This window comes from Chrysemys picta, chromosome 4 (genome assembly GCF_011386835.1).
Source record: "Chrysemys picta bellii isolate R12L10 chromosome 4, ASM1138683v2, whole genome shotgun sequence".
NCBI classification, from domain to species: Eukaryota; Metazoa; Chordata; order Testudines; family Emydidae; genus Chrysemys; species Chrysemys picta.
This window is the reverse complement of record NC_088794.1, coordinates 37,998,223-38,011,640: the sequence shown is the minus strand read 5'-3', so window position 1 is coordinate 38,011,640 and position 13,418 is coordinate 37,998,223. Positions and strand designations below refer to the sequence as shown.

The 13,418-nt window shown below is 46.3% G+C and overlaps 1 protein-coding gene across 1 annotated transcript in view; it reads right to left on the bottom strand.

The window, feature by feature from the left end:
- Positions 1-6,249: 6,249 nt before the first annotated feature.
- Positions 6,250-13,418, bottom strand: part of CD81 (CD81 molecule) — an 81,677-nt gene continuing 74,508 nt past the window's right edge. The window contains exons 5-8 of the mRNA XM_005288985.5: positions 10,709-10,825; positions 9,707-9,808; positions 8,898-8,996; positions 6,250-7,450 (exon numbers count right to left, since the gene is read on the bottom strand). Coding sequence (XP_005289042.2) covers positions 7,388-7,450; positions 8,898-8,996; positions 9,707-9,808; positions 10,709-10,825 — 381 coding nt within the window. The 3' untranslated portion in view covers positions 6,250-7,387. The remainder of the gene's footprint in view (positions 7,451-8,897; positions 8,997-9,706; positions 9,809-10,708; positions 10,826-13,418) is intronic.

Here is a 13,418-nt window from a genome sequence, read left to right as displayed (position 1 = left end):
CAATACTTCATGATGTTTACATCTCTTTTCTTGTAGCCCTTGACTCAGACCTCCTGTGAGAGGGCTCCCTGCAGCTTTCCATGCCCCAAGCTCCTTTGTGTGAACAGCCTACCCCTGTTCATGGGAGCCTCCCTCCAGAATCAACCCTCTTGTTTCTAGGCTCAGCTGGCATTGGCTGAGGTACTTCTGCAAAGCCTTCTGTTCAGCTGGGTTCCCCAGCTCTGGCCAATTCTCTCCAATAGTTCCTATCCACAGCAGTCACCTAACAGCTCACCAATTCTCCCTCTTCACCAGCAGCTCTGCTACTGCTCTCTTTGGTGTCACACAGCTCTCTCCAGACAATGCTCACCAACTTCTTCCTTTTCCCCTTTTTCCAACTGCTGCCTAGATCTTTGTGGGGTAGGTCTACACTGCAGTTGGGAGAGAGTCTCCCAGCTCAGGTAGACAGACTTGCACTAGTGGGGCTCAAACCAATGTGCTTAAAAAAAAACAACCACCACTCTTCAATGTGGATGTTCCGGCTCCAGCTGGAGCTCAGGCTTGTAAGCCTAGGAGGTCAGGTGGGTGTGAGAGCCTAAACTTCTCCCTGAGCCAGAACATCCAAACAGCTGTTTTTAAACATGCTAACTTGAACCCTGCTAGAGCAAGCCTGGCTAACCAGAGCTCCCCGGACTGGTGGGCAGGACCCGGGCAGTGTGCCACTGAAAATTAGCTCGCATGCCCCCTTCAGCATACATGCCATAGATTGCCTACCCCTCCTTTAGAACCTTAACAGGACACTTCAAATGATTCAAAACACAGCGGGGGTGGGGAGCAGTAGAGAGAGAAGTTGTGTGGCTAAATGTTTAAGAGGCTGAAGTAGAACTGGTGGAGGGGAATGGTACTAAGAACTAGCCATGGTAGCTCAGCTGGTATGTGTGTTTAAGGTCAATGAATTAAGACCATCCCAAGGCAAACTTTTTCCTTTCAATACAATGAGCTGAAGGTGCCCCTTGATGCACAAAATAAAGGTATTAAGGCATGCCTTACGTGCACTTCCTATTTTACATTTCTTAGCAGCTGAGTGATGGTTCTTCAGAGGCTTTGGAGAATTTAGACACCAATAGCCCTGAAGGAACAAATGCATTGGGCCCAGTCCTCTTTTGCCCAGACCTGAAACCAGATGCTCAACAATGCACAGAGAAAGAGAGAGGTGCTAATTCTATAGATATTTACTATCTAACTTTGAGGACAGAATTTAGTACTGAGCCTATGCCAGTCCACAACTGCAAAACAATTATGTGCACGATTGAGTGATCTGCCATGCAAAGAATTATTAAGCACCATTTGAGCCAGAAGCTGACAGAGTACTCCTAAGGTTGTGTCACAGATTACCTACACCAGAGGAGCCATATCTGTGTCAACTGAACTGGAAAAAACAAGCAAAAGAAATGTATGTAAATCTGTACCTGGAGAGTGTTTTAAATATTGCCACATTGGGATATGCTCTGCAGTGCTTCTGATTAACCCAGGGAAAAGGCATGAAATGGATATTTATTCATTTATTTGTAATGCTTCCAATAAGGATTAAAACAAACAAACAAAAAAACCCCACCACATTGTTTTTTTCCAAAGTGGCCAACGACACTAACATGCACATGTCCAAAAGGATACCTAGGGGCCCTGGAAAGTGTGGAAGCGGGAGGGAAAACTTGTCAAAAATATGACTCAAAATATAGACTTATTAATACTTAGCAGGGCCGCCCAGAGGGGGGGGGGCAAGTGGGGCAATTTGCCCCAGGCCCTGGGCCCCACAGGAGTCCCCATGAGAGTTTTTCAGGGCCCCTGGAGCGGGGTCCTTCACTCGCTCCGGGGCCCCCGGGCCCCCGGAGCTTCTTCCGCTCCGGGCCTTCGGCTGCAATTCGGCGGCGTGGTGGTGGTGTGGGCGGGGGAGGCCCTTCCGCTCCGGGACCCGCCGCCGAAGTGCCCTGAAGACCTGCGGTGGGGGGGTCCTTCCGCCCCGGGACCCACTGCCAAAGTGCTGGGTCTTCGGCGGCAATTCAGCGGCGGCGGCCCCCCACCACCAAAGACCCCAGGCTCCCTGAATCCTCTGGGCAGCTCTGATACTCAGGGAAGTTAAGGAGACAGTGTTCACCCAAGCCTGAATTCAGAGCCCCTGTTTCTCTTTGAAGAGGTGGCTGGGATCTTATCCTTGGAAAGAGACAAAAGCTGACAACACTTTTATTTTTTTGTAAGTTTATTGTTTTTAAATATCAATTTTGTAAAGTAATTGTTGGACTCCATTAACATTCAGGTAAACAAGTGAAAAGACAATGGATGGGCATGATGTCTTAGCACAGGCACAGCCAAAGAGAGCAGGGAATGGAGGCTGCTTGTGTTTTGGGGAAAGTCACACATCCCTCTCCCTCCCGTTCCTGTTTCAGCAGAAGCAATGGTGGGAGCCTGGAGCCAACCTGGGATGCCTGTACTGCCGGTCATGAAAAGTACAAGGGAGGGGTAGGGAAGGGCAGTTGTGGGATCACAGCACTGTACTTTCCCCTTTCACTCACTGCAGGAGCTTCGTCTGATGGGGCGGATGGCAGCAGTCAGTTATCCCATGGCTGGACCATCTGACAGGTCAGAAAGCCATTCCCTTAGGTTGGGGAACAATGAGCTCTTTGGGATATTCTCAGTTGCTTTTTAGTACCAGTTTAGTTTCCCCACTCGTTAGCCACCACAGGCCTTTCTGAATTTTAACCCTCTCATCATTTTGGAATTCATACTAGCTCCCCCACTACTGGGCACCTGCAGCAGCAACTGTTATTGGCAAGAGCCATTTGCCTTTACTTAGCTTGATTCTGGATGTCCCACTCCAGCCTGCCCATTTCTCCTTCTCCTCCTCCATCATCCCAGAGGCCTGGCTCTGCCCATGCTGTCAAAGCCTGGCTCATTAAGCATCCTGGTGTTAAGGTGAACTGGTTGTAAATCGTAGATCATGGTCATACTATACACACTATGATTAACATTAGATTTTTTTTTCTTAAAAATGAACAAAAAACAAAACAAAAAAACCAAGGCAGCTGTAGGAAGCAGTTAAACACACAGCTTTGTGGCATGCTCCACAATATAAAAGAATCCCAAGCATTCAGTTCAGCTGGCAGCAGCTCTGTTTGACTTTCTAGCATAGGTCTTCAAACCCAGCCCTGGTTAGTTCCCTGCTCCTGGCCTCCCTCAGTGAAATGGGACTCTCCTCTTCTTCCTTTGCCTTATGACTGTTTTCTCAATGACTGGTTGTTTCCTCTGGGAAGAGGCTTCTCTTCAGAGGGAGTGTTTGTGCGTATTTATAGCCCATGGCCCCTGATCCTGCAGAGCCCTATGCAGTGGACACCAATCCTGTCTGCAAGGGGTCTCCAGGATCAGGCCCTGGATCTGCATGCTTGCATGTGTGTACACATACATAGGCAGGATAGTCTCTTGGAAGGAACATGAGTCCTGCGTTCTGCTTCTCTTCCTCCCCATCTAGCTTAAGGACTGGTTATTCAGATACAGGGCAATGGCCCTGGATACTGAGCAGTTCTCAGGGATAATTTGGGGGGAGTCAGCTCTCAAATTTTCACACACCCCTGCCTCCATTCTGCTTAGGCCTCCCCTTCTCAGGAGTTTAGGACAGAGACGACCAAAGGGGGTTGTTTTACTTAGCTGCTCCTCAACTCCTCAGACCATTCTTATGCATGGCAGCTCCTTCTCTCCCTCTCCTAGCCTGGCAGGCTGACAAACAAGCAATGGGACACGGGAATACTCCTGTAATAACCCTGAAGAGAAATGGACAGGGCATTAATGCCACCCAGTGAAACCCATCTTTCAGCTTCCTTCCGTGAGCTCCAGTACCACTCTGTGTCCTCAGGACTCTATTCCCAAATCACTGCCACCACACTCAAAAGCCGTTTCCCCAGCCTTCAGAGCTCCAAGTTCCATCAGCATCTCTTCCATGCAGGCTTCTTCTCCAGGGCAGGAGGCTGCAGAGGTAGCTGACAACTACAAGGGCACCACCAGAGTTCAAAGTGAATAGTTACTTTCTGTTATGGAGTTCGGGGTTGGATGGCAAATTCCAGCAATCCCAGGGCACTTTTTGACCAAAGACTTTGCTTCCGTGTTTTCCTCCCACACTTATCAGGCTTCAGCCCAGCATGCTTCTCAATAGTCACTTCTTCCCACTTGCTACTGCAAAGGGCAAGTCTAGTACCTTAAAGCTACATCTAAGAACGTGCCTGACCTGCACTTGCTTCTTTGGAGACCCAGCAAATCTTCAAACAGAGCTCCAGCTACTGACACAATATCAACTGAATACTGAACAATATCAAATATACGGTATAGGAAAAAACAAAACTGAAATGCTTAATGGCATATTTATACATATTTATCAACAGTCGACAAAGAGGTGGTGAGTTACACATCCATTCTGTATGCTAACAACCCTGATGCACATATATGTAAACACACATGCTCAGCTGATGCATCACATTTTACATATAGCCTCATATCAGAGGAGGTGACCCTAAAAAACGTACAGTGGAGGAGGCACCTGGTGCATAATCTGTTCTTGTTTCCAATGCATGCAAAATGGACATTCAGGGCAATGTTACTTTAAGGCTGCTTCTATGGTTAAATTACTTCCTGCCTAATCCCCAATCAATCTAGGCTGTGTTGATACACTTCTTCCTTAGGTCACTTAAAAAAAAAAAAAAAAAAAAAAAAGCCCTTATGTGCTTAAAGAGGCAAGAAAGGGAAACAAGGAGAAAAAATAAGCCTCTGGATTGATCAATTTGCCCACTTGTGGGAATCCCTCATTCAGTGTGTAGCAATGGCTGTGGTACTTAACGCACAATGGTGAAGGGGTGTGTATAGCCTAGAATAGGGTTACCATACGTCCGGATTTTCCCGGACATGTCCGGCTTTTGGGGGCTCAAATCCCCGTCCGGGGGGAAATCCCCAAAAGCTGGGCATGTCCGGGAAAATCGGGAGGGAGGGCTCGGCCGGGGCCTCTTTGGCCGGGGCCGGTGCGGGGCCGGTCCGGGGGGGGGGGGGGGGGTGCGCTGGGCCGCGGGGCCGGGCCGCCGGGGGGGGGGTGCGCTGGGCTGGGCCGCCGGGGGGGGGGGGTGCGCTGGGCCGCGGGGGGCCGGCAGTGCTGGGCGGGCCGGGGGTGGTCGGCCGGGGCCGGCACCCCAGGGCCCGAGCCGACCCAGGCTGGAGCCGCCGGGGGGCCAGCCTGGGCCGCACCTCCTCCCCCCACACACCCCCTTACCTGCTTCAGGCTTCCCGCGAATTAAATGTTTGTGGGAAGCAGGGGAGGGGGCGGAGACTTTGGGGAGGGGGCGGAGTTGGGGCGTGGGCGTGGGCGAGGCTGGGGGCGGGGCCAGGGCCCCGTGGAGTGTCCTCCATTTGAAGGCACAAAATATGGTAACCCTAGCCTAGAAAGAGCACAGGATCCCCCTCACCCCAAACCTGATTTGGAACACTCTTACTTTTGAAAGTTACAAAAGAAACACTTCAGGGAAATAGAAACATCTCTTAAAGGGACGGGGGGAGAAAGCAAAAGGAACCTCAAATCTTAACTGGGCTGAGAATAAAAACTTCCTGCTTCTGCTCAGCCAACAGCTGCAAGATGCTGCAGTCCCCAACTCAAGTACCCATAAGGGGTAGGGAAAAGTGAAATAGCTTTGTTTAAAATATATCTATCTATACATATAGAGCAACAGAGGGTCCTGTGGCACCTTTAAGACTAACAGAAGTATTGGGAGCATAAGCTTTCGTGGGTAAGAACCTCACTTCTTGCATCTGAAGAAGTGAGGTTCTTACCCATGAAAGCTTATGCTCCCAATACTTCTGTTAGTCTTAAAGGTGCCACAGGACCCTCTGTTGCTTTTTACAGATTCAGACTAACACAGCTACCCCTCTGATACTATACATATAGAGCATCTTTTAGAGAGACACACACACACACATTTTATTACGTAGGATTTGAGGCGCACACTATCCTCTTATGTACAGGGCAATAGTGATCCTGTTAGTCCAATAGAGTGGCAGACAGTTAAAGCCACACACATTTAGTTGGTAACATCTAGCTTGGATTTTAACCTACACAAAAAAGTATGTTCAAACGGGTGCCTTCTTAAATCCTGAATTTCCCAGCTTGAGTGAGTTGGTTTCCAACTCTTAAGGTAGGTTTTAAATGAAGGGCTTTTAAAAAACAATGTTTAACAGGTTATGGGATTTTTGGCATAATTACAGCATATATGACAATATGCCATGAGCAAGCAAAACTGTATCAAAGAGAACTATGATGCAAAGACAAAATTAGTTTGAAATAACATGAGAAGACACCCCCAAAGTCATCCTGCATTTGTTTTGTGGAGGATTTTGAGTGTTCTGGATCTCAGCGCTTACCTACCCTCCCCCTTTTAATATATCCTTTATACAGAAGTATTAGTTCAAATTAGGAACTAACAAAACCAGACTGGACATCAAGCCCCTCCAGTCCCCATGTTACATGACTGGAAAGAAGTGTGCAGGAACATAAAGCAGGCTTATTTTTCAGTCATTTGTAGAATTTGGGGGGAAAATGGGGTAAGAATTCGCTCCCAGGCTATGAACCTGAGAGACAGGTTCAGCCCAAAATGAATGGGTCAATTTGTTGTTTTGTTTTTAAACGAGTTACAAACCCCAGGGGGAAAAAAGCAAAAGTTAGAATTTAAAATTGTAACTATTAAACTCTCATGTTTATTTAGCAACATAAATGTGTCTGATTGGAACCGGCCATCTCCTCCAGATCCCTCTGGGCTGCATCTCAGCTTGGAGGACTGTGTCCCCTGCTTCTCATTTCTACCAGGCTTTGCACACCAAGTTAAACTTTCCTATAAGCAGCTAGGGAATGCCATGGAGTCAGGACCGTGGGGAAAGGAGAGGAAAACAAAAAACCCTGCTTCAGTTTCCAGTTATAAACTTAAAACAAACAAAAAAAACCAAGGCAAAGGTGTTCATTGTCCTCACAAGAGGCTGTAGCCTGCTGCTCTGTACCTGTTTCTGCATCATAAACATCATCACTGAAATAATGGGGAGGACAAAGAAAAAAAAAGGAGGTGGGGGGGGGTCAGAATCGCTGGTACAGTAGCTTTCCCTACCACACAAAACTGATGTGTAACTAACTCAGCCACAAGGTCATGGGAAAGTTTTACTTGTTTAAAAAAAAAGTAGTTTAAAGTAACAATGATAAGTACTGTATGGTAATATTGGAAGTATTTATATACATAGTTTTCTTTGTCTTTTGTTGAAATGTCTCCTGGTCACTTGGTGGCACTTGGGGTCCCTTTTGCGCGGTCATCTCCAATCTTCCCCCCCAATTCTCCACTTCTCAATACACGGTGCTATTCCTTATGCCACAGCACAGTATCATGCTCAGGATCATTTCAAAGATCTGTAAGGAGACAAAGCTACCAGTGAAATTCTTATTTGTAAGCCCTAATGATCTAAGACATCCCCATCCATTATCTTCTCCTGGCCAGAGCTTAAGGACACAGAGTTTGATTCCCTGGTCTGCAGTGCTAATCCAGGACCCCATCATCCTTCCTCCACTTCTGGCACAAGAGGAAGTGGGGGTCATGTCCTGGGCAGAGCCATGCTATACTATCCTCTACTGACTGTAAGCCAGTTAGGCTCTCAGCTGCTCTAACTTCCTCCAGTGTTGGCTACAACAGGATCGGGGCACTGCAATTGGCTGTTTCCTGAGGTCATTCTATCTCCACTGTGTCTTAGCAGAGCCTGGACATTGTTGAGAATTCAGCTCATGATTTACAATGCAAGAACAGGACAATGGCCCATCTAGTCCTGGTATATTGCCTCTGAAAGTAGCCAATGGATGCTTTGGAGGAAGGAGTAGAAATCTCATATGAACTAACTGAAGAAGTTCTGAAATGTAGGGGGAAATAAAATTGCTTCCTCCAGCTGGGAGACCCGCTTGCACCTTGAAGAACAGGACAGAGAGCTCTTGTAACTTCATCTCAGCTAGAGTGTTTTTTAAAAATTTGGGTCTAATCCCCTTGTAAAATTTAAAATGCTATATACCTCAGTAATATCCTGCAGCAGAGAGCACTACAGGTTAGTTGTATTTTGAGTAAAAACATTGCCTTAGGTTTCTAAAAGGGGCACCTGGCAAAATTAATAACCACCGCTTGTTCTGCTGTGGACCTCACAAGTTAGAACTCAGAGTAGAGCAGCCAGCCTGGAGACAGTTACTGTGGTATTCAGTGTCTTGGTTGCAGGACAGGGGGCAACAGAAGAGAGAGAACTGATGGGAATGAGAATTGGAATGGACAAGGAAAGGGGGGCTGTGCTCCTGGCTAGCTCTCTAGTCTACCTAAACTGAGGTGGGAAGTGGAGTGCATCATGGGAAGGATGGAATTAAAATGGTTTTCAAGGGAGATGAGGTGGTGCAGCAGATGAAGTTATTTTGCCTTTACACTCCAGAGACTTGCCACTAAATATGGCTCTGGTTACAATTCTCCGAGTCTGGCGGCTCCCACCTTACTCTCTAGTGAGTCTCCATCTGTGTCACGGAGCCAACACTCACCTCGGCACAAGTGGGATCTATCAGGATTGCGGTACACTGGTACAGCTGCGGAAGGGCTTTCTTGACAAACAGGGCAGGAGAGGTCAGTTTTGTGGGGGGACCCCCAATAGGAGTTTCAGATCAGTATTAGCAGTAGAGCTACATGGAGTAACACAGCCCATGTTGTGTTAGTGAGCCAGTGGTAACCACATGCTTTCACGAGCACTAGATTTATAGTTTCACTTTAAAAATCCAGATGAAAGTCACAGAGTTTAAACCATAAACCCTAATGTGCTGCACCAATATTCACACTTACCATGATCACAGCCACCACAATGGCTGCAATACCGATCAGGTACAACTTCTCTGAAAACAGCTCATCAATTTTCTTATGACAATCCTGGGGTAGGCGACCCTAAGCAGAGGAGAATGCAGACAGCTTAGTCTCTCTCTCTCTCTCTCTCTAGCTGTGCACCAAGGCACATTTGTATAGGAAGAAGTGGAGTTCAATATTTCTACTATCCCTCCCCCTTCCCATGCAACGTTATGGTGTAATTTCCTGGGCCCAATGAAATCAATGGCAAAAATCTGATTGATTTCAGTAGGAATGAAAATTTCACCCCTTTGGTAGCTTCCAGCACCTTATTTCCTGCATTTTTGAAGAACATCCAAGCTGGAGCCACCCCTAGCCCCTAACTGTAGCATGCAAGAGTAGCACCATACCCTAGACTGACTTCTTGTGGAGGATTTGTTTGGTGCTGAATAGCCCATCCATTTCCAGTGGGGCTGTCAAAGCTGAGGAGATGAGTTTCTTATCCTTACTCCTTTGCTATCCCCACTTACGCCCCCCGCCCCCACACCTTTGCCAGCTAGCAGAGAGGACTGGCTCCTGAGTGGATATTAAGACAGAAGATGGGTTGTTTAATTCTGATGCATTGCTTTCTTCCCCTTCTTGATCGGAGGGTGATGGAGAAGTCAACTCCAATTCAAGAATTGGGACTGAGCAACCCCTGTTGCCCTACCAGGGCAAGGGCGAGTTTCCAGGGTGTGTCAAGGTTGTAGTAGGGCTCCATGGACTTGCTCCCTTGTCCAACACTGTATGGTAGAAACAGCAGCCATCCCTACCTGGACAACAGTTTCCAAGAAGTTTTTTTCCTTTGGACAGAGATCACTATGCACGAACGAGGTGCCTATGGCCATCACGCTGTTTGCACCGCAGCAATCCAACTGTATGTGGAGAGAACACAGGATTAGCAGGTATCAGCTTGGCTCATATGGAGAGTAGCACACCTCCAAATTCAAGTTCTGATTTCTATGTAGTGCAGTGGCTGGATAGGATAATCCTACCAGATGTGTATTCCTGGCCCCTGGAGATCCCAGAAGATCTAGCTAGAGCCAGAGGAAATGTTGGACGAATTAATCTGAGCTGAGCTCCTCTTCCATTGGATTCTATTTAATGGAGGCATGGGATAGTTTCAGGGTAAACAAAAGGGCTTTTATTTAAACTCAGACCTGACTCAATGTGCTCCATGTTAGACAGAATACTATGTGGGCACCTCCGTCATCCTACCCATCTCAGGTAGCTGTACAACATGCCTAAACATCCAGGGCAAAATATTAAGATCAGGATGTAATTTAGTCTCCAGTGGGCCCTGTTCTTGCCATCCCTTGGTTCAAATACTCAGACCTGGCATCTCCCTGTCACCATTCCTTCAGCTCTTCATTGTCTGTTATTTGACAAGCCTTCTGAAAAGAGGTGTTTTTGCACCAAGCTCTGACAACAGCTAGGCTTGAGCTAACTCAGATCTTCACAGCAAAGACCCTGTGCTGAGAAAGCCTGGATACCAGCTCCTGATCATGTTAATGCCTTCGCTACACTGAGTCCAAGGCACCAGCTGTTGAACCTCACTGCCTCTTCCTTCACAGGCGGAGCAGTTTATGCACAACAATGCTTATTCTTGACCACTTCTGTAAAGTCCCACAAACTGAAGGAGGGCTCATCACACATGGGTTGGTCAGATTACTCCAAGGTGCATATCTCTTGTGGATACCTGGGGACCTTTTATTTGGAGGTAGATTATTGTATTCCCTATGGAGACCCCCCCATAGCTATCCCAGGCACCTTACCGTTTCGTGGAAGGTCTTCACCACAGTTTTCGCATTAGTTGCATCAGAATTTGACAGGTCTTGTTGCAACGCTTGTTGCAATGCTTGGTCGTAGAACTGCTTCACGTCTTTGGCAACCTAAAGAGGGAGAGCAAGAAAATCCCTCTTACAACCACAGAAAATAAATCTAAACAGATCCTTCCAACTGCCGTGCAAGGCAGCGACAAAGTGGTACAGATACCAGACAGCCCAGCTAATCACAAGTCACTGTCGGTGTCATTCCCAGATGAGTAAGAAGAGCTGGGCTGTGTTTGTGACAATTATGGCAATATCCTATAATATCCTGGATAAACCTTACTGACCTAACAAACTTAATTCAAATACGCTTGGAGTTCATTATATTGAAAATGTGGGGGATCATAGGACTGGAAGGGACCTCAAGAGTCCGCAGTCCCCTGCACTCATGGCAGGACTAAGTATCATCTAGAGTCTTCTAGACCATCCCTGACCGGTATTTGTATAACCTGCTCTTAAACATCTCCAATGACGGGGATTCCACAGCTTCCCTAGGCAATTTATTCGAGTGCTTAACCACACTGACAGTTAGGAAGTTTTTCCTAATGTCCAACCTAAACCTCCCTAGTTGCAATTTAAGCCCATTGCTTCTCGTTCTATCCTCAGAGGTTAAGAAAAACAATTTTTCTCCGTCTTCCTTGTAACAGCCGTTTATGAACTTGAAAACTGTTATGTCCTCTCTCAGTCTTCTCTTTTCCAGACTAAACAAACCCATTTTTTTCAATCTTCCCTCATAGGTCATGTTTTCTAGACCTTTCATAATTTTTGTCGCTCTTCTCTAGACCCTCTCCAGTTTGTCCACATCCTTCCTGAAATGTGGCACCCAGAACTGGACACAATACTCCAGTTCAGTAGTTCCCAAACTTCAACAACCAGTGAATCCCTTTCACTAAAATGTCAGGTCTCGCGAACCCCCTCCTAAAAATGAATATTTCCAGGGATTTTCTCCTTTACCGGCGTATAAATTATAAAAGCAGTGATCTTGTAAATATACAATTTGTTATAACATGCTTATTGCACAGTATTTATTATTAATTATTATTTATCATGACAGTATCTTCATTACATTATAAAAACAGCAACATTCTTCCAAGATATCACTTTTGTAGCTTGTATCACTTTGAATAAGCCGGTTATAATACAAGGTTTCTATGTTTCATCCAGGAGTATCAGATGTGAAACAGCATGAAGGTATTTAAGAAGCCAACTCAAAGAGTTCCTCCTACACAAGCATTCAGGTCTTGAGCAGTCCAGGCAAACAATGCACATTACAACAAAGCTTAAACTTGTTCTTCATAATAATTTTAAAAACAATACTAGCTGCGCGTTTAATTTTAAAAACAGCAAAAAATATCCATCTCCCTTTCCATTTCTTATAAGGAGTCTTGAAGTTTCAATCTCCTCAGTGTGATAGATCTGCTTGCTTTGATCTGCTTAGCTCTTGGAAGTCCAGGGGCCTGTGCTGCCCAGGGTCCCTAGGGACAGCTCTGTCCGTCATTAGGAAATTTTTTCCCAAGAATCCCCTGTAACATTTTGTGAATCCCCAGGGGTTCATGAACCCCAGTTTGGGAACCACTGCTCCAATTGAGGCCTAATCAGCACAGAGTGGATCGGAAGAATTACTTCTAGCAGGAAGACAAGATTAATGCAATCTCTAGGAGATATTAGGAACTTCAAAGGACTTTCTAGAACAATATATGTAAAGTGAATTTCCTAGGAAATACTCGGGGGTGAGAGAAATGCAAATGACCCAGTCTGAATCCATTCTTTTGAAGCTACCCCTTGAGTAGAGATACCTATTGTCTGAATACCTGCTCCTGAATACTCCAATTCAAAGACCTCCAAACCATATAAAAGGATGGACACTTTCATGAGTGCTCTCATTCTGAGCAAAGAGCGTGATGAACTTGAAACCACAAAGCAGGGGAGGTGTTTTAAAGGATTAGTCCTGCCAGAGACCATGTTGGAAGGGGTGATCTCTGGTAAGCTTATTAGCATGCATGCAGGTACCACTTCCCCTCAGCCTCACAGAGCTCAAAGTACTTCAAGCTACTGAATGTTTGAAGGGCAAAAAGTATAAGCATTCATTACATACTGCCTTTCAGCCAATGATATCCAAGTATTCTACAAATGCTCTCTCTATACCAGAGGCGGATTACGGTTTTGATGGTCCCTGGGCCAGAGCAATTGGGGGGCCTCTTTCCACCTCTTCTGTCTGTCCACCCCCTCCCCGCCCAGTGATCCTACCAGGGAGTGGGGTCGGGACATGAGGGCTTTAGGATTTTATACTGCCGCCCATCCCCTTGGTATCAGAGCGTCTTCCACATAAAAATCAATAACAAATTCCTAACTGGACTTTATTCTTTTTGTCACCTCTTGGCCTCTCACCAACAATACCCAGACAAAGTAACATTTACATAGCCCACAACCATCCTGAAAGGGTTCATATCCTTAGCCACAGAGGTTTTTTTCTAATGAAGTAATGCTTCGCTACTATGAATCATTGGTTGAATGTTTCCATCCACAAAGGAGTGAGTGAGGTCTCTCAAATGGATCTGAAATGGAACTGACAACCACCTGCTTGTGTAGTTTAATTAAACTTCTTAATAAAGCAATTGACTTTCCAACTCTCACCCCCATCCCATCCGATGCTAAC